A 20,665-nucleotide genomic window follows, 5' to 3' on the forward strand; every position below is an offset into this window, starting at 1 on the left:
CATATATGTTTTTTTGTTTGTTTTTACGCTTTAGTTTGTAATTTCATTGGGTCTTTTAGCCCAAAGGCTAGTGCGTTAAATTAGTGCGTTGGTGGTTAATATTACTAGCTGAATATCTAAGCTGTTTGCGTTTACTAGAAAAGTGTATTTCAAAAAATTTGTTGAAAAATTTGTAGAAATATAAGTGAACTAAAAATAATTTTTTTTCAAAAAAATTTAGATAATAATAAAGAATTATTTAATAACTCACAGTACGTATTTCTAAAACAACACAAGGAGAAACGTTTCCAATTGGTTAACAACGATGAAAGCTGAACCAATCAAATTCTTACTTAACCTATGGCTATTGTTTCTTTTTTTTGCGTTGCTACATGGTGGTAAGTGACATTCATTTTAAACATTTATTTATTTTAGGGATTTTATAATATGTGAGTGACATAAATTGAGATAAATTAACCTGACATCACAAATACGAACGTTTACAGAGAAGTACTAGACAAACTTTGAAGAAACCGTAGAGATAATTCTAGTAATTAGCTAGTTAGTTGTACGTCCTCAACTCTATTGTATTTATTGTCCTAAACTTTTAAAAAGGTTTAATCTTTTAAAGGAATGAAGAAGGAAGGAAAGAGAAATATGCAAAATTTATTATTCAAATTAGCAAGTCACCACGTTAGCCTGAAAGTCTTTTAACTTTAATGCTTATAGTGGAATAGCTGTCTCATTAGCCAATCATTTCAAACGTTGTGTTTTACTTTTAAAAGTGTTGGAGGTAATAAGTTTTTAAAAAGAATTCCTGTATTGGTTAAGTAATGATGTGAGCTGTGTTGTAGCTATTAAGTTTGTAAAAGGAATTCCTATATTTTTGTATATTAGTTAAGTGATGCTCTGAGCGGTGTTTTGATTCGCAACATGACCTATAGGTAGCAATGACTGGTTTCCTTTGTATTTTTACTTCATTTCCCAATCACAACAACAAAAACTAGGAATAATCACCCATATATTTCTGCTGGTAGAAGGAGTCCAACTCTAAATGCTTTGGCGATTAAAATCCCTTCTGATAAAAGTTACGTATGCAGTACATTGGAGGTTAACATATTAACCCTATTCGGTCCGGGGGGGGCGGATTCCGCCCCCCCTGACGGTTTTTTTTAATAACTCCTGATTGCTTTCTTATATGGCTATGATACTTACTGAGTTTCAACATTTATCTATTAGACACCTGCATGCTAAATTTTTAGGTCCCATACCATTCAGAGGCTTTGATATTGGCCATTACTCGAAACTACCCCTAAAATCTCTATGAAATCCTTATAATGGGGAAAATATAATAACTCCTGTTAGGATTATCCTTAGAACTTGAAACTTGCAACACAACTTTGTTTCGTCAACAAGAATCATTTTGAATAATTTTGACACGTGACTAATCCGATTTCCCGATTTTGTCGGATTTTACCCGAAAATCGGGAAAAAACGGATTTTCGGTCAATTTTTGGCAATTTTTTATTCGATCCATGTAAAAACCGAAAGATATGTTAAAAGCATTTTATTTAGCTTTCAGAAACTTCAAAGAGAATGTAAAAATTTGCTCTAGAACAAAAGTAATTATATTTTAGGCAGATAGTGGCATTTTTAACAAATATTACTAATTTTCAAGCTTCTGATGACGTCACAGAAAATGTGCTGATGCAAGCAAAAATTTATTTCCGCCATTTTGTTCCTTTTATGACGTACTATAAGTGTGCCAAGTTTGATTCAATTTGAACAATCCTATGAAAAGTTATTGAGGGGGGGGGGGCGAAATCCGCCCCCCCCCGGTCATAGTATGTTCGAAAAACCCCGGACCGAATAGGGTTAACATATTATCGTTGGAAAAATAAACATTTTTGTTTGAATTTGACATTTATATTTAGCTACATCTGCTTAAATTAAATAGCTTGAATTTGACCTTTCACCTGATTAATGTTTTTAGAAACCAGAAAAAAAGAGAAATCCAGGTCACTGCAGAAACAGAAAATACAAACCAACAAAAAAATAGTTTACTTAGTTTGTAAAAGTAGTATTATTCTCCCTAACCGCCTTTATGTTTTTATACTAAATAATTGATAAAAGTTTATACTTCTTCAAAATCATAAATTAAAAGTCTATTTATATATACAAAATATATTCAAAGCTATTCTTGTCTTTTAGCAAAATGACGTAACACAATTTTTTTTTTTATGTAGAATAAACTTTGAAGAGAAAAAAGCATCATTAACCGAGAAAAAAGTGTAAAAATATTTTTTTTACTATGCTTGAAAAGGAGTCGACAGGACTTTTTTATAACATCACTCAGGGATTATCTATCAATCCAAAAAATTTTTGTGAGAAAAATTTTCACGGGTCCGAAAACTCCCCAAACTTTTTTTAGATAAACTTTCGCGAATGCATAAATTGAAAAGTTTCTTGCAAGAAAAACTTTTGAGATTCGTAATTTATAAGTTCTCGAATTGCTTGCTAAGAGAAAGAACTGTTTTATTTCTGGAGAAAACGCCCTAAAGTCGAAGGCTATGCAAATATATTTCCGAGTTTCAAGAAAAAAATGTCGATTCGAAAATGGGATAAGGTGTGAAACGAGAATTAATTTTTAAACCTTTAGTGAAAAAACTTACGCGAATTGTCATCTCTGAAAACGTAAAAATCGTAAATTTCACAAATATAAAAAAATAAAAAAAATAAATTAATAACTGAAGATTTAAAAGAATTCGAGAACACTTCAAAAAAAATTGTTTTCAATTTTTCGTTTAAAGAACATTAGCTGCCAGAATTATTATGTGCCCTGGGAGGTGTATCGAAATATTTTGTATGATAGAAAAACATTTTACATTTCAAAAAAAAAAAAAATATATCGCATAATTCATATATGCAAGATTGGCATTTCAGCGGAGGCTAGTTTAGAAAATGTTCCTTTTTATGTAATTGTGTTTTTAAAAAGATTGTAGTGAAAAAAAAAAATAAAAAAAAAATAAAACGTATTAAGAACACATTTTAGGCTAGTCCATTTGACTCTTAATTATGTTCATATATCCATTTGGTAACCAACTAATATATAAGTTTTTTCATAACAAACCAAACAAACGGCCAACTAGTCAAAGTAAATTCTATGGTCATTTTAATAGAAGTTTCTTATCGAGTTTTACTTTCAACGGGTTCAAAGGACGGATATTCAATCAAAGGATTACACAACAAAGAGACATTCACCAAGATATATACAAGAAAAGATGAAATAATGTCATTTTCGATGTCTGTTCCTATTTGGGGACTCCTTTATCCCGGGTTGTCTCCCCCCCTCCCTCCCCTCTCCCACAGCATAAATAAGATTAATTTTTTGGAAGCGGCTAGTCAGTTCATTATTAAGCATTTTTTTGCAAAAAAAAACATACATCACAATGTGTATCATCCACAACGAAAAAACATATCACACACACTTAACTAAAAATAACAAAACATTTTTTAATTTGATCAAGTGATGATCACCAATTCATCAACAAGTGATATTTCAAATAGTTTTGAATTAATAAATTGATGTGTATTCCGTTACCCTTTTCTCACTTTTCGTCAATAATCTTAAAAGATACATGGTAGTCACCTCTTCTGTATTGGACACTTCACATTTCTGCATATATAGATACAGAGTTTATTTATAAAAGCTGAAATTCGTGCTGTAATTTCTGATAAATTAATGATCAATTCTTTTTTTAAATATTTAAATGCGATGATGTCAAGAAGTGTCATCATAAATTTTTAGCTGAAGTGCTTCTACGCATTTAGAAAGTACATAATGTGAAAAGCTACTGTATCTTACCAAGGTGAAGTGAATTCGAAGACATTTTTGCAAAAAAATGATGACATAAAAGTTTTTAATGGGAAAAAGGTGGATGATTTAGTGTTTAGAGACTTCTAACTGTTTTATTATTAATGGAAAGTTGCAGAGACAGTCCATATGATATGAAACCTCACGAATCCCAGTTTGAACAGCATGAAAATATGGTTTAGGATTTCATTTAAAGGGTTATTCTTTTTTTTAGTGTTCTTTAAATGATGAAATGAGAATTTTTTAAACGGTATCTCATTTTTTCAGATTCTTTCATTCTAAATGAAGTAGCATAGAGTAAATTTTTCCTAAACAGAGGATTGTTTACATTTGTTTGTTTTTTAGTTTTGTTTATTTTCTTGTAGTTTATAAACATAATTCTCCTCAGACAGGGCAGAGTATTATATTATCATTTTTTTGTTTTTATTTTTTTTTTGGTGGGGAGAGGTTTCTTTGCAAGGACAAACTACAGTTTTGCCGACGAGAAGATTTTTATCATTATCACCTTCATATTGCCGAAAAATGATTGATATTTAATAAGATTGGTGACACTGATTGATTTGAAAAGAGTGAGGAAACGAAAGAAACAATATAGTTATATTTATGTATGTTCTTCTTTCAAAAAGTCCCTTCTATTGCTACATTGGTTGCTATGGCACCAAAAGAAATGCAAAACAGGTTCCATATATCTCCATATTAACAAACACATACATCTATCGTCTCGTTGAGTTTTCAAATACTCGATAGCTGTAATACATATTTACAGAGAATCTTTCATGGTGTTTATTGATGCAATGCAAAGAGAGAGGAAAGGATACTATCTACATTTACAATTTTTTTCCTTTTTTTTTACCAGGGTTTCTAAATTTTGGATGAGGCTGCGTGTGAATATGTTTTGCCGAAAATAAAGCGAAACTTCTTCTGATTACGATGTTTAGAAACGTATAAAATATTTGAGAAAACGAGGAATAGAGAAAAAGAAACAAAGAAAACTTGACTATTTCAAAAGATTGAAACCATGTTGATTGAGGCTGTTCAAAGCTGGTTGTTCTCAGTATGTTCTTAATTTTTGCAGAAATATGAGCTAAAAGGTTCTTATAGATTAGGTTCTACTGAAAAAAACCTAACACTTTTATTAGATAAAAAAAAAAAAATTAACAATGTCGACGGTTTTTTAGAACTGAATTTTCTTACGAAAATAAAAGCCAAATCATAGCTAGTGATTTCTAAAAAATTAACGATTCCTCTTTAATAAACGCTTTGCACACGTGTGCATGCAAATGTTCACAAATGTTAACGAAAAACAAATATTTATTTATTATAATATACTTTGTTTACTTTCTGTTTTCGTTGTTTACATATTTAACAACTTGTTTACAAATATCTTAGCAATCATCAGCTGGCTGGCTATAAAAGGAAAGTCGTTATTGTTTCAATCACAATCAAGAACATAATATTACAAATTAAAATAAAAAAGATGCGCTCCGGCTTTAGGCCTTTCACCTCATAAAGTATACATTTCAAGGTCAAATAAGAGTCTTGAATCTTTTTTATCAGAATATATATATTAATTTTTATTGAAAAAAGAACCATTTGACAATTTTCTTACTAAAACTGATAAAAAAGCATACAGTCTTTAATGCCGAATATATTATAATCAAAAATCACATAAAATAAGGTTTTCATACGAGAAGCGAGAAATTGTTATCAACCTTAATAAAAATTAATAAAATATTGCATTAGAGAACTAACATTCTCTAATGTACGAGAAACCCAAATTGTTGTTATTTATTTACTTGTTAATTTATTTATTTGTTATTTATTTATTTTTTTATTTATTTACTCTAAACTGAATATATAAACCAACAAAACAACAAACAAACAATATATCACATGTTAAAATAGACACTTTAATTTCTCAGCCTATTCCACGAGTCATATGTTTTTTCTATAGTCCACAATTGTTTATTTTGTTTGTTTCCTTAACTCAAGTTTCTTATTTACATTCAACGGTAAGTCCAGTAGTCGGTGACCATGGCAATATTGATTAGTTCACTTCTCTTTGTAACTTCCCTTTATTTTTATAACTTGTATTTATTTAGCTATGTCGTAAATGTTTATTTATAAAGATAATAATTAGCAAATAATATTAAAATAATCAGTGAATAGCACTTGTTAAGGAGTTAGTTGAATCGAGAACAGTTATTTTTGTAAAAAAATGAAGAGAAAGTTGTTCGCTTGCGTATTTATGGATAGTTTTATGGTGAAATTTGGACTGGAGTTTGCTTTATTTGAAGGAGTGGTCACATGAAGATAATATTTCAAACTAGTTTATTTTATTTCTTCCTATTCTTCTTATTCTTTTTCGTGTCATTTTTTATCTTTTTCTTCGGCATCGTCATCGTGACGTAGCTACATGTTTTCGTGTTAGTTAAATTAGCCACGAATAACCATTTTGTATTCATGTAAAAATAGTACGATGAATTCTTACTAATTTCAACAATCGGGCTGTAGTTACGAATAAAACCACGATTGACTATCCAGACGAATTTGAAATTGAGATAGTGGCGTTTAAAGTTTACGTGCAAAGTTAAAGTTTACGTGCAAAGCACAAACATATACTCGTACAAGTTTCTTTCTATTTTCATGTAATTTTTGCTAAAGTAGAAAGAAGTTTTTGTTTAAGATGTCGTGCCATGCTAATTGTCATTGCTTCTACAAATTTTATTAATGTTCTTTATACTCTTCTGTTGCTGGTTTACCTTCGATGCATTGCTCTTTGCAAGAAATGAACACCCAGAGAATAATGCCGTGTTTCCATATTTTATAGAGTAGAACAGAATAGATTTTGAGTAGGTTTTTAGAAAGAAGGACATTTCACTGTAAGACATCAACAATAACTGTCATTGGTACTTTTTAATCATTGAAGAGCTACCATTGCTGGAAATGCAAAAGTTAAAAGATATGATTGGTTGCAGATTTTTTTTCACTTTGCTATTACTTGCAGGCTATATCGTTGAAGCTTCTACCAACAGTATACCAAAATTTAGAAGTGGGTTCGACGATGCAAAGATAGATGAAAACATGCCTATAGGTATATAATTATTTTATAATAACTATTAAATTTGGCTGTAGTATCCTTATTCTGTTCCTATGTTCAAGCAATTTTTAATAAATTGTCTTGATAAAAAATTCTCTTATAAAAAATTGCATATAAAAATATTTTCTCAAATACTAAAATCGTTTTCTCAATTACTTATACCGTAATTGAAAAAAGGTAGATGGTTCTAAATTAACCTTGGTCTTTTTCCCCTTTACTAACCTCTCGCAATTTTTTATTATTTCAACCTTTTAAGAAACCAATCCCATCAAATCAAACGGTTAAAGGAATATTCTAGTAAAAAACTACTTTTCATGCTGTTTTACCTTTTTAAAAAAGTGCGACATAAAACAAAACTCTCCCGATGTGTCATCCATTTGTCACCTCTGCAAGACAGGTTTTGCATAATATTAGGTAGCTTAACATAATGCGACGCCAGTTTCTTTCACCTTGCACAGACTTGAACAACTAAATAAAATAGCGACATTTATTTAAATGTGCAGCAAGATGCTGAAGCATAGTGGGTGTTGCTCATTCAGCTGTTTGCAGCGGCTTCATCCAATGTCGTATTAATGAATTGTTTATGTAAACAAACATGAAAAAATGTACTAAAACGTCATTGATTTTTTAAAAACTTACTCATTCACATGATGTATGTTTTGCACAAAACCACATCTCTTGTCTGTGTTTTCATATTCGGTAAAATAAACTTTATAGGTAACCAGAAGCGGATTAAACGCTGACTCAGCGGATGTAATCGGCTTATGAAGAGCAACTCGAGAGTTCAGTACATTTATAGGGAGTCTGTTACTCTAGCTGAATACTTGGACATGCAAAACTCAGCGTACATTTTAAAAATTGAAATGCAATCTTCTGTAATAAAAAATAAAGGAAAAAAGCATACCAAAACTAACAATATTGAGACCAATCTGTTTAAGGTGGGATGGGGAGAGGAATATACGAACATGATATTGTGCATGAACTTTACCCCTTGATAAAAAAAATTTACAAAAAAAATATGACGTCATTAACATCAGGATTCTCAGTAACTTTACAAACACGTTCATCCTTTTTAAATGCATCTCTCTAATAAGCGCCTTAGGTGAAAGAATTTATCAGCACCCCATAGTGCTTAATAGAGGTTTACCAAAGCTATATCTTTCCATTCATTTCACTTTTAATGCTTCGTTCCAGGTACACATGTAAAGACAATAACGGCGAGAGATAAAGAAGGTGATGCGATAAAATATTCCCTTATTGGTGATACTAATGGTTATTTTGCTATCGATGCTGTTACAGGCGAGTTAACAACAGCAAGAATAATTGACAGAGAAAAGTTGGTAAGTCAAACTTATTTGCAAAATGACATCTTCACTAATTAACAGCTGACTTCTGTGGCGATTCACGATCCAACTCTCATTAAAAACCCTTTACGGAATGTTTATAACACATCGATGGTAACTCGAACTTTCAGCAAATTGAACTGTTTAAACATTTACTTTCTTATAAAATTCACTAGACAATTCAAATTCCCGATAACTCCAACATTCGAATCAGTTTGGCAATCTTGTGGGCCAATATACACCCTGACAGTTCGTATTTTAAATGTAAAATATGGAGATAAACTGAGAAAGGCTCTAATTATTTTGATAAAAATAATCTACCATCTAAATAAGTTACTAACGTCTTCCTCTAGTAAATTAAAAGTTCTTCTCCAGTAAGTATAACGCTCTTGCAAACCCCGTCATAAATATTTTTATATCGGTTAATAATCCGTCGGTAAAAAGTGACGAATTGATTATCAGGAGGTGAATTTTTTTTGCCCACAAAATTAATCAGCAATTTTTTTCTAACTTAAATTTTTACTTATTGAACTTTTTTTCAACTATCATCGGGGGTTCCAGATATCAGGTGTATGCAGTACATGGCAAAAACTTACAGCGCCCACTTATAACGCATATGTATCCCTTAGTTTTTCCGTCAATATTGAGCCTGCTTAAGCATTACCGACTAAGCACTAAGGGAAGTAAAAGAAAAGCATCGGGAAAAAGGGTTCATAAAAAAAAAAAAAAATTGGGTGATACGCAACATACTTCCGTACGCACTTTCACTCTTTTTCGCCTTATAGAAAATTAAATTCTTAATTATATCATGTCGAAAGTCTAGTATTACTACAGCTGTCAAGGTTCATGTTGACATTCCAGGAAAGCGAATGGCGAAAACATTGTTACGCTAATTGATGCTCAAAATATAACGCTACGTCAAAGAAAGAACACGCCCGTCCAGAGTAAAACTCTTGAACGTAACTACACCTTACCTACTGCAGAAAAAGGCTTCTGTTGAAAATTTCATGTTTAACTAATTAGGAGATAAAGCATTTTATTCCCCTTACAGTGAGAAACTCCTAGATTCTTCTTCTCCAAGATAGGTAGTTTCCATTCACTCACCAGGATCGGTCAAATGTCTATTTGTTATGTTCCCTAGTGTATTAAATTTAAAGGCATGGGACGGGGATGAAAGCTACAGTAGTAGATAATTATATGGCTGATTTTAATTTTATGAACTTATAACTTTTTAGGACAATAATTATGCAATCGAGTTCAAAATTGCTGCAACAGAAGTGAAACGGAAGGAAGCGCAGGTATTTGACAGGAATTAACATTTTATCCCATTAGCGCAAGTACCGTATTTCATTATTTTCCTGATCATGTGACCCCATAATATCGGCGCAGCAAAGTGCGCAAAAACAAGGGATGTGCACAAAAGATTTTTAGTGCATGTGCTTGCTCACAAAGAGATAAACAGAGATAATTGAATAATCTCTCAGTTAAGACACTATAATCTCGTAATGCGTATCTATACATTGTTAAAGTGTTGTTCCTTTTACTAGGCTACACAAGATTTCATTGTGTACATCAGTGATGTGAACGAGTATCCACCAATATTCAAGAAAAACGTATCTATAGTCCAAATTTCAGAGGTGTGTAGTTTTTGTTGTTTCTGTCTGTTGGTATGTAGCTAGACTTAGCTTTGGATTTTCATCCACTTTTGTTAGTAAATAAAAATACATGTATTGGATGCATCAGCATTGCATCCAACTTTAAGCACAGAGATATTATCATTCGCCGGTCTCTTTTTCCATTCCAATTGGACGACAATCAAGGAAAACAATATCGAGAAATACGATATGATCATTTTCTTTTACTGTTATTTGATAATTTAGAGCTTGGCGGGAGACAAATTTGTGACTTCAGTTGAAGCTAATGACATTGATGCAACACCCGACCCAGAGATTTTGTATTCAATTGTATCTGGAAACAAGGTATGAAACGGTTTTATTTTACATAACAATGTCTTCTACCAGGTCGACTGGTGATATAACCACGTTTTCTACCATTTCGACCGGTGATATAACCATGTCTTTCTTCTCTCAGTAAAAGCTAGAGAGACGTAATCTCATCAGTTTTAGAAAAATATAAAACCAATGATTCTGTAAAGCTATTGGAGAGTCCTAGGTTTATGAATAACTTTCTGAGTAAAGACTGGTTTTCTAGTTTGTTATAACTTCTGTGCTAATGAACTTTTTACTATTTTATTTTTAGGACAACTCTTTTCGAATAGAGAATATAAATGGGATGGGACTAATACGAGTGGAAGGGAAACTGGATTATGAAAAAACACCAAACTTTAAATTGGTTATTGAAGCAGCTGTAAGTTTTTTTCTTTTTTTCTTTTGAAAATCATAAAAGACTCCATGAGCGCGTCTTTTACTCTACATTATTAGGCCGTTGTAAGCCTTTTTCCTTCTCCGAGAATATCTCCACTCTCCCACAATACTACACCAACCCTTCCACGTGTTACTCAAATTTATAAATATATAATTTATTCAAATAAATGACTTTTCTAGATCATGTTATTTGATTTTTTATTCAGGATGGGCGGAAAAACGATAAGCACAAACTGTCCTCGTTAGGTTATGTGATCATTCAATTAATAGACGAGGATGACAATGGAGCTGCCTTTCAAAGCAACTACACTGCCACCATAACAGAAGGCAAGAAAAAGGTAAGAATCCATACCATGTTTTTTTTGTAAGAAATAATTTTAATGTTTAAGAAAATAGCAAATCTACAGTGGAACCTCATAAAAACGTGCACGTTTTCTACAATGGATACCTGCATCAGAATAACAGTTTGATTTATCCAGAAAAAAAAACCTGAAGATACCTTCACGGAGGCACCTATTTGAAGCGAAAGCGGAATCTATATAAAACGGACATTATTTTTAATTCTGCGTAGAATTTTTTGTTACAGCTGACTTCCAGCAGCTAAATATATTTGTTTGGAATTTTAGTAACTTCCTTTCATGTCAGTGATCTTTCTTATGGAGCTTGAAGCAATAATTACAAAATGGACTTCTAGTCTGGAAGAGTTCTTAGCTAACTTCTTACAAGGCAACGTGCCAAAAAGCTTAGAACAAGCCAAGCAGCACACATCTCTCTTAAATCGACTAAATTGTCCAATTTTTTTTAAAAAAAATTCTCTCTATGAGATACAATAGGAGAAACACAAATATATACTTTCTGTGAAAGTTAAAATGTAATAAAACAACACGGAAGCTACCATACTAGCCAAGTGAGCCATGACATTCATAAAGATGAAAGAGTATATAATACACAATAAAAGGGTGTCAATATTCACAAAACCTTTCGGAAATGCAGTTTACAATATTATGTCAATCTTGTCAAAGGTATTACTCAAAATTAAATGCTAATCTTTTAGGGTGTGCTTATAACGCAAGTCAAAGCAGAAGATCAGGATCGGGAAATTAATGCGGACGTAGAATACTCAATCGAATCGAGTAAGAACAAATCTCTATGTTTCATATTTATCTGCATCATCTTATCAGTTGTTGTTTTTACGTTTTCGAATTCTCCATTTGTGTGTTTTACAACAACTTGAGAACAGCTCGTATGTGTATGTTTTTGGCTGCACGTTTTTCATACTATTGTAGGTGTTTTTTTCCTTTAAGAGCAAAACGAAGTTGTGCACGACAAAAATCTATAATACTAGTCGGTAACCTGTGGATAAATCCACGGGTTTGCCCGTCCTTTATTAACCGCATTTCGTGTTTCTCGCTACCGTGGTTACCATTTTGTGTGACAGACAGACATACGGGTATTATAATATAGACTAGTCGTTAGCCCGTGGAAAAATCCACGGGTTCGCCCGTCCTTAAAATTTACCCATTGGAACAAAGTGGACAAAACTATATCGCATTTGGTATTGGTGCACATTTTAAAAACCTGGTGTTTCCGTTGCGGGACACACAGACAAAATACGTCTATTATTAAAGAGATACAAGATGCATTAGCACAAAATATGAGAAATTATATTTTAATATATTACAGTTACATCAGCGAAACTTACAATGAAATTGTAGTACTGATTTCTGATGTTTTATTATGCGCAAAATGTGTGAGACTGTCTTTAAATTATTGCATTAGCATTGAGTAAAACAGAACTGACAATATTGAAAGTTTTGCTTCCTTCTTTGCATTTACAGGTTCGAATTTTGGAGGCCTTTTTTCCATCGACAGTCAAAATGGCAAGGTGTATGTAAATGGCGACATTGATCGTGAAACAAAAGAAGTGTACCATCTAGTGTTATTGGTATGTTAGTGTTTATGTTTATCATCTTCAGTTGATAATATGGAACGATCTTAAAACACGTTTCCTCCTCTAAGTAAACGACTAAAGTAGTGGGATTTCTTATTATAAAACCCCAGTATAATACTCGCAAAAAAAAACTTTTTTGGTATTCCCGAAATACATTAAACCGGTTCAAAATTATGCCGATATGCGGATCAGATCAGAAGCGTTAAAATGCTCTTTTCCACTACCAGAATGTCAGCAACTAGAAACAAAGGTCTTGAAAAAGCACAAATTGATGTTAACTTGTCAAAGTCAACTGTTGGAATTGACAAGTTAAAGTGCGTTTGTCGTTCAAAAAGACATCTTACATTGCGTATTTTAGTGCTAATCGCAGCATATTGGGTCCGAGGTTAGCACTTTCTATTTAAACATCGGCAGGTCTATCCGTAAATGCCTTTCAGTGAGATCTATGAAAATTTAACATTTTAATTGTTTTAACTGTTTCGCCTATTTTTTTGTGTTTTATGTTACAGGCCAACGAAATTAAGAAAGGACGTTCATCCCCAGACCATCCACCAGGAAGGACCACGTTAACTGTCACTGTTGAAGACGTGAATGACAATTCGCCGGAATTTACCGAATCCACTTTCAGTGGTAAAGTGATAGAACACGAAAATATTGGCGAAAAAATACTAACTGCAAAAGCCATAGATATAGACAAGGTAAAGGATCGCTGTCGCTTTTTGATATAACGACTGCTAAGCTTCTAAAAAGTTTCCATCATTGTGTTATCACTTCCTTCTTGTTTTAAGGGTTCAAACGCCATGTTCGAATATCTACTAGAAGGCGATGAAAGCAAAATGTTTGGGATCAATCAGAGTGGAGAGATTTTCGTAAAGGAAGATTTAGATCGAGAAACAAAATATCTATATGAATTTGAGGTAAGATGAATTACCATATAGTGTAAAAACAAAAATGACAGTTATGAGAAGCTACTGAGGCTTTAACACTAATGCGATTCTTCTAGGTAGTAGCACGTCAGATTGGTAGACGAGACAGCAAAGCTAAAGTTACTATCACAGTGGAAGATAAGAACGATCAAAGTCCTAAATTTATAAAGGATGTTTATGAGCAAACAATCGAAGAAAATTTGGATCCTGGGATCTTTGTAGCCAAGGTAAGGATATAAACCATGCTTGCCCCAAAGACACTTATAGCTCCTGAGTTGTTATTACTGTGAGGCCGTTATCAAATTGATAAAAAAATGTCCTAGAAAGGAGCGTAAATTTAACAATGCATTACTTCTAAGAAAATATGATCTTGTTATTTATGAACTGTCGCATTTTGGATTAAGATAAGATGGAAGAAGAAAATAACTTTACTGATTATTACTATAGGTGTCAGCCATAGATCGTGACCATGGAGAAAATGCAAAAATACAATATAAAATACGAAAAGACGGTGACGGAATTCACGGCCATTTTGGTATTGATCCCGACACAGGGAAAATTGTGACAACGACCAAGCTTGATTATGAAAAGAGGTCTAGCTACGAAATCATAGTAGAAGCTTCCAACATCATGAAAGATGATACGAAAAGTAAACTGTAAGTCGATTTCTTTTATTTACTTCTAGAAGTGGCGTGTGGCCTTGTGGTTATGGAGTTCGCTTCGTAATTGGAAGGTCTGTGGTTCGGTTCACAGCGCGGGCATGTTCAGCAAATGTCTTCACTACAGCTATGGGTCAACCCATGCCAGGTGAGGGAAATTGGGTAGGCAATGCCGATGTATACATTCAGAACAGAGGACCCACCTTGATAACAGTGTTTCCAACACTGAAGTGGGTATATCCTGCATAAGCATTCGGAATAATAATAATAATATACATTATTAGACCAGAACTTCCCTCCGATGATGTCGTATTTTAAAAGTTATCAACAATTGAACTGTTTCTGTATGGTCGGGTTGCCAAATAATTATATATAAGATTGAGTTAAGAGAGATAAACGACATAAAAAAGCTGATTTTCAATATTAATACATAATCATCTCAGTAATTAATGAAAATCGAGTAGGATTATAGCCGTACTGCCACCAGTCATCAAAGTCGAAGAACCTCATATTATTGCTTTAACAAGAAGAAATGCTCTCCCTAAACGCTTTCAGAAAAACCGCAAACAATTTATGCAAATTGATTAACTTATCTGCAAAAACTGAAAAGAGAAGAAAAGTGGGAACTTGTAATAGTAGAGTTTTCTAAGAAAGTTTAAAGTATCAGACAACCATAGTATAAATTTAATCAACGTTTTATATCCATTGTGACGAATTGAGCATATAGACAGACTACTCTATTTACAATTTTAGCAAGAAGTTCTTTCGGTTTTAATATCTGCATGATAGATTAAAAGATGCAAGAGCTTGCTGAAGAGAAGTCTATTTTAGTGGATTTATTTTTCTAAAATCCTTAGGTTTTTAAACTTTTTAAGCAGACGGAATCTGTTTATGGATTGCTTGTTATTCTGCAGAGCCCATTATTATTTCATCAACAAAACACTAGCCGCGTCATTATAACAATTAGTCGTTGGGCTGTTAAAAATTCCACAAGGGTTTTTCAACTGTTAGTACGATGTAATGAAGTTTGCTTCATAGGGGTTTATGTGGTTGTCGACTTAGTAACCCTCCAGTTTCATGTATTGTGGAAATTGTGAACATATCACAAGAAATCAAGTCACCATTTTGAACATATAAACAACATAATAATTACATTTATTTTCATGTTTAGGACTGATACCATAAAGGTTAAAGTTAGGGTCAAAGACAGAAATGACAATAAGCCAGTGTTTAAGGAAACAAAAATCACCAAACATGTACATTATGATGCAGCAATTAACACACAAATAGTGCAACTAGAGGTAACTTTGTTAGCTTTCTACGTTGTGTTTCTTGTCTGCCCATTTATTTCACTGTACAAAAAGAAAAGTTTGTTCAGACACATCTTAAATCACATTTGCGCATGCCTTATAATACGGTTTTAATTATCCTTTTTAGTTTGAAGTAAGTTAATGTTCAGCTATTTTCTTATCCACTTGTCAACCGAAAAAAAGAGCCTTATTGTCTACGTAATCTCTTCAAGAGAAATAAAATTTAGTGAGTGGAGTCATCTTTTGTATTAGTTAGTTAATGCATAACTATGCACAAATTTTGTGGGACAAATCCCCCTCTCCCACTGTTAAATGAGTGTCTGTATCCAAAATTAAGTGTTGAAATTCATATATCTATTTTATTGGCGGCATTGAAAGAGGAGACGAAGGATAAACTACAACGGCTTTAGGGCGACACAAAAATTCTTTTGGTCAATTTTATGAAAAGTTTGCTATGAATTTAGTTGAAGGTTGTAGAGACTACTTTAATATACAGATTCTATAATGGTGGTAGAAATTTCTAACATATTAAAATAATTATAAATTAATGTGAAACATATTTTTATTATCTCAATACCTTTTTAAGGCAATCGACGCTGATAGTGCTGCGTTTGGTAAAGTATCATATAGAATTATCAAAGGGAATGAAGAAAATCGTTTTCATATCGAGCCCTTAACAGGACAGTTGAAGGTCGCAGACGCGTTGGCAGCCTACTCTGGTCGATTTGAGTTGGTAATTGAAGCTTATGATAATCTTGGTAACAAGCCTTCAAATATATGTAATGGGTCCGCCGTTGTTCAAGTGGCCATTGTATTAGGAGAAAACAGTGTTGTACTTACCATGCAAAAAAGAGTGGCAGATGTTTTACCACACCAAGAAAAAATCATCAGGTGAGTGAGAGCAAAGTAGTAATCGGTTTAGATCTATGGAATTCCACATTAGGTGAAGTTTAAATTATTACTCTTATAAAATTCTGATAATGTTAAGAATTCTTAAGTGTCAAATTACCAAAGCTACTCGTCCGAATTATATGAGTATAACCTACGTATCTTTTACTTTCAGTGCACTAAAGAAGATCTTAGGGATTGGTGTCGTTAAAGATAACATTGAGATAGGAGAGCAATCAGACAGGTAAAAGGTGTTACCGTTCCCTAGAGCTGTTTTTATTCTACCTAAAATTCTCACGTATAATCGGTGTTTGGGTGGAATGCTTAAAATAAGCAGAGCATATTTAAACTATGTTAATAACAATTCTAAATTGCTGTATTATATCAATACTAGTGATTCCCCTTGTAAAATATTTTGTGCATTTTTATTATAATACGAGCGGGCTGTAGCATCAGTAGATTTGCACGCATGAGCGCACAGAATAATTCCTTATTATGGAGAAGTAGTTGCTAGCCTGTAAAAAACCCCACGAGAAGCATTAAAAATATAGCGTTTTTGTTATTTCGGACGAACAATTTTCGTACTTTCTTAACGCAAAGTGATAAACACAAAGAAGTATTTAAATAATAATTTTTCATCTTCGTTTAGTACTAACTTTATTTTCCATGGATACAATGAAAACACGGAAGCCGTCGTTAAAAAGGAACAAGTCATAAAGTAAGGAATCATTTTCTTTTTAACTAGGAAACCCAGCCTGATTTCTCCTATCATCGGGAAACCAGTTAAGTGAAGATAGAAAAAGTCGAAAACAAATTCTCTGCGCCAGAATGCCGACCAAGCTTTTTTATTGGTTTATTTTTATTGTACTTTGATCACGTAAACAAAATCAGAAAAGCCTTATTTTCAATGTATTGAAAAAATTGCTTCACTCACCCAAACAAATATTTCAATAATTCCTAAGCTATTTTAGAAAACAAGATGTGAACGCGCTGGTCTTAGTGCTCATTCATTGATTTGAATTCAAGCTTTGCTTTGTAGACTGAATATTTTGTATGTTTTATTATGTTATTTTGCGTAGGACTTTGAAAACAACTACAAGTGAGGAGATGGTTAAATTTCGCATGCAATGGAACATAACCAGATTGTTTGAATTAGCAAAAATAACAAAGTTAGAAGACAACGCAAAGAAAGAAGAAGAGAAGAATTCTGACAAATGGCATCCTATCATATACGCTGTGTTGGGATTTTCAGCATTGATTGCAATTTTCGGAATGATTGGAATCGTATATCTGATAAAATCAAAGCGAAGGTAAAAAATATTTTTTTTTATATTGATTTTCATCACAGAAGAGATATGACTCGATTTACGTTTAAATTTTAGGCACCCTCCCTTTCCTTTGTTCCCCATCATATTCTTCATGGACGAAAATATTATTGGATTTTTTTATTTAAAAAGTAGTCTTAAGCGCGTGGAAAAGTCAGAGAGATTTCACTCCCTCCCTTCAGACAGACAGCATATGACGAACTTTATAATATAGATCTCTGAAATCCCAACACGCAAAAATTCACAAACAAACAAACGCATCGATTCTGGATAGTCAATGGTAAAAACACGTAATTTCAGAAACATATTGCCATACAGCTTTTACTTAAGTATTAATACAGCTTGTATTTAAGTACGGTAAACCCACGCCCCCTCCCCCTCTCCCTCTAGACTATTTCATACCTAAAATATTTAGTTTAAATTTAGTTAAAGCTTTTTTTTTTTGGATTTTTGGATAACCCTGTTATTCTACAACAAAAATAATTGTAATGCAAAATTTTGACAATTAATTCTTTAGAAATGAATTTGACGGTGGTGCTTCGCAAGCCTCGTCCCGAATTCCGATAACAGCTCGAAAATCAAGAAACTTTTGGTGAGTGTTGCTTTTAACTCTAAACATGAATGTCGATAAATATACTTGATAAACACCGTCAGGGCGCGGGGCGGAATTTGCACTTTCTCCTCCTAAATAGGATAAGGGGAATTTTTTTCAGAAATTTTCGCAAGACCTAGCCAAAAAAATCAGGTTATCGCATTTGTTTGAAGTAATTTACCTACTTATTACAGGAACGATGATGCATTTGAATCTGTATCACAAGGCGTTCCTGATTCTTATGTGCACTCATCCGGATTTCTAGACAGATCATGTGATCGATATGAATTAGATCCAAGCAATATGTATGGCTCACAGGTAATGTTAATGCTTAACTTAATCTTTTATCCATTTCTAAGGTAAAAAAAACTTATAGAGTGCACCTAAAGATATTTCAAAGAGAAGGTGCATATGGGAAGGCATGCAGAATGTTTTTCTGAACTGTACAGGTGGGGAAAGTTTAACAAGAGGGTGTAGCATGTTGAATAAACAAATGGATTATTTGATTAATTATAGAGCTTTAGGTGTAAACGGGGTTCAAATCACTTACACAATGTGATGTAAGAATACTCTGACCGAACATAATTTATCGGATACTTAGTAACAAAATTTAAAGCTCATATTTGTTTTAAAGAGTACATTAAAAACAAATTTTATCTACATTTAGGACCCATACCGTTCCGATCCGTTTAATCAAGTTGACAGCTCGCCATCTCATAGTTCCACAGGATCTCGTGCCTCAAGCATCTTTGCTGCATCCAGTGTAATGACCGTGGTAACGGCGATTAACAATCGACAAGGAGCACATAATAAACGCTCACGTACACACACGCAACAGTCCATGTTATCTCCACGTGAGCGTAAACTCTCCGTTATTCTTGATGATGAAGGTAAAACGAGGACTATTTTGGACGATGATTCCCCCATCCAATCCCAAAGACCACCCAGTTACGAATATGATTTAGATGAAAAATTGATAGATAACTATGAATACGATGCTTAGCCATAAACTAATTGGAGACTGGAAGTGATATGCAAAATGTTATTGGTCAAGAAGCAAAGAGACGGTTATGGTTCGATGTTGTGATAAAGCACAGCATGTACTATCAAAATAAAACTAAAAGACATTTCTCCGTCGATTTTTTTCGTTATTTTTTAATAACTTGACGTTATAAAGATTCTGGAAAAAACATTAGGTTGCGTGATGGAAGAAGATTGATCATAGAGTTTTGTTTAGAAAATTATATTTATTTTAAGCCATACAGATAGACATGTATATAGAAATGTAAATATAAATGGCAGGTATAAAGACAGGGCGATAAATTTTACTCGAGAGAGCTGGCAAGAAGCTAAACGAGTAAAAAGATATAATAAAATAGATGCAAGTATTTTTGACTTGTTAATTCAAACACATAAATATTCTTAAAGAAATTCATACGTTTGTACATTTTTGGTATTTAAAATATGATTAGTTCTTTAATCATTTACGTTATGTGAAAGTTTAAAGATTTAGTTTTCAAATATTGTCTTATATACTTCATACAACTGTTTTTCGAGTATCCTTGTGCACCGTTGGAAATAAGACTGCAGTGTTACCATTTTGAGCACAAAGACAAAATATAGGTATTATTATAAGAGACTAGTCATTATTCTATGGAAGAACCCACGAGTGTTCCGCCCATCACTCTCTTATTCGTTAGGTATGCAGCATTAGCACTATTGCGTGTTTTATAATTTTGTTTTGATATCAAAAATCGTGAGTATCAGTTAAAATAAAGCTCGGAACCATTACGAGCAAAAAAAAATATGCAATGATAGGTAAGTATATCCTAAAGAAATTTATACCAGGAAATAACAAAAAATAGATATCAAATGACTGTATTAAAGAAGAAGTGGTCAATTAAAAATGTATTCGGACCAATTTCGACTTTGCTTTGTCTAAAACAAAATGCATATACTCAGTCTCTACCAAAAAAGTCTGTCTCATTTAAAAAGTTTTTTCTTGTACTACGTTTAAGCTTAAAACTGCAAAGTCCTTCAAAGCTGTATAAATGCTAAAGATAAACGCAGTGTAAGTCATTCATTTATCGATCATGTGACAAGACTGCGTGTACTTTGTGCTTTTGTGTCTGTGATTGTTTAATGTTAGTTAGAAATGGATTGGGTAATTAAAGATATTAAAGATATTAAAGATTAGCGAAATTTGCCTAATTTTCAGAGAGCACGTGTTTTTACCACTTATATTTATGAGTCGCTTATAGTTAAATATAGTTTGTTTCAACGCAGGCGGAGATGGTGTAGTGGTAGCGCATTCGGCTTGTAATTATAAGGTTG

The 20,665-nt window shown here is 32.8% G+C and overlaps 1 protein-coding gene across 1 annotated transcript; it reads left to right on the plus strand.

The window, feature by feature from the left end:
* The first annotated feature begins 201 nt into the window (after positions 1-201).
* LOC130628798 (cadherin EGF LAG seven-pass G-type receptor 2-like) lies at positions 202-19,852 on the plus strand. The gene is made up of 22 exons (XM_057441805.1): positions 202-377; positions 6,861-6,947; positions 8,148-8,293; positions 9,532-9,594; positions 9,844-9,933; positions 10,177-10,275; positions 10,556-10,663; positions 10,887-11,018; positions 11,735-11,813; positions 12,519-12,625; positions 13,141-13,329; positions 13,420-13,548; positions 13,635-13,784; positions 14,005-14,213; positions 15,388-15,517; positions 16,113-16,417; positions 16,590-16,658; positions 17,064-17,132; positions 17,494-17,724; positions 18,257-18,331; positions 18,526-18,649; positions 18,999-19,852. Exons 1-22 carry the CDS (start codon positions 305-307, stop codon positions 19,332-19,334), a joined length of 3,000 nt encoding a protein of 999 aa, XP_057297788.1. The 5' UTR covers positions 202-304; the 3' UTR covers positions 19,335-19,852.
* The last annotated feature ends 813 nt before the right edge of the window (positions 19,853-20,665 follow it).

Source organism: Hydractinia symbiolongicarpus, chromosome 15 (genome assembly GCF_029227915.1).
Source record: "Hydractinia symbiolongicarpus strain clone_291-10 chromosome 15, HSymV2.1, whole genome shotgun sequence".
Lineage (NCBI taxonomy): Eukaryota > Metazoa > Cnidaria > Hydrozoa > Anthoathecata > Hydractiniidae > Hydractinia > Hydractinia symbiolongicarpus.

Excerpts from the sequence above, each read along its gene's own strand:
- LOC130628798 (XM_057441805.1), top strand. The coding sequence starts at position 305 with ATGAAAGCTGAACCAATCAAATTCTTACTTAACCTATGGCTATTGTTT. Across the intron at positions 18,332-18,525 it reads CGAAAATCAAGAAACTTTTG|GAACGATGATGCATTTGAAT; the intron begins GTGAGTGTTGCT and ends TACTTATTACAG. Across the intron at positions 18,650-18,998 it reads GCAATATGTATGGCTCACAG|GACCCATACCGTTCCGATCC; the intron begins GTAATGTTAATG and ends ATCTACATTTAG.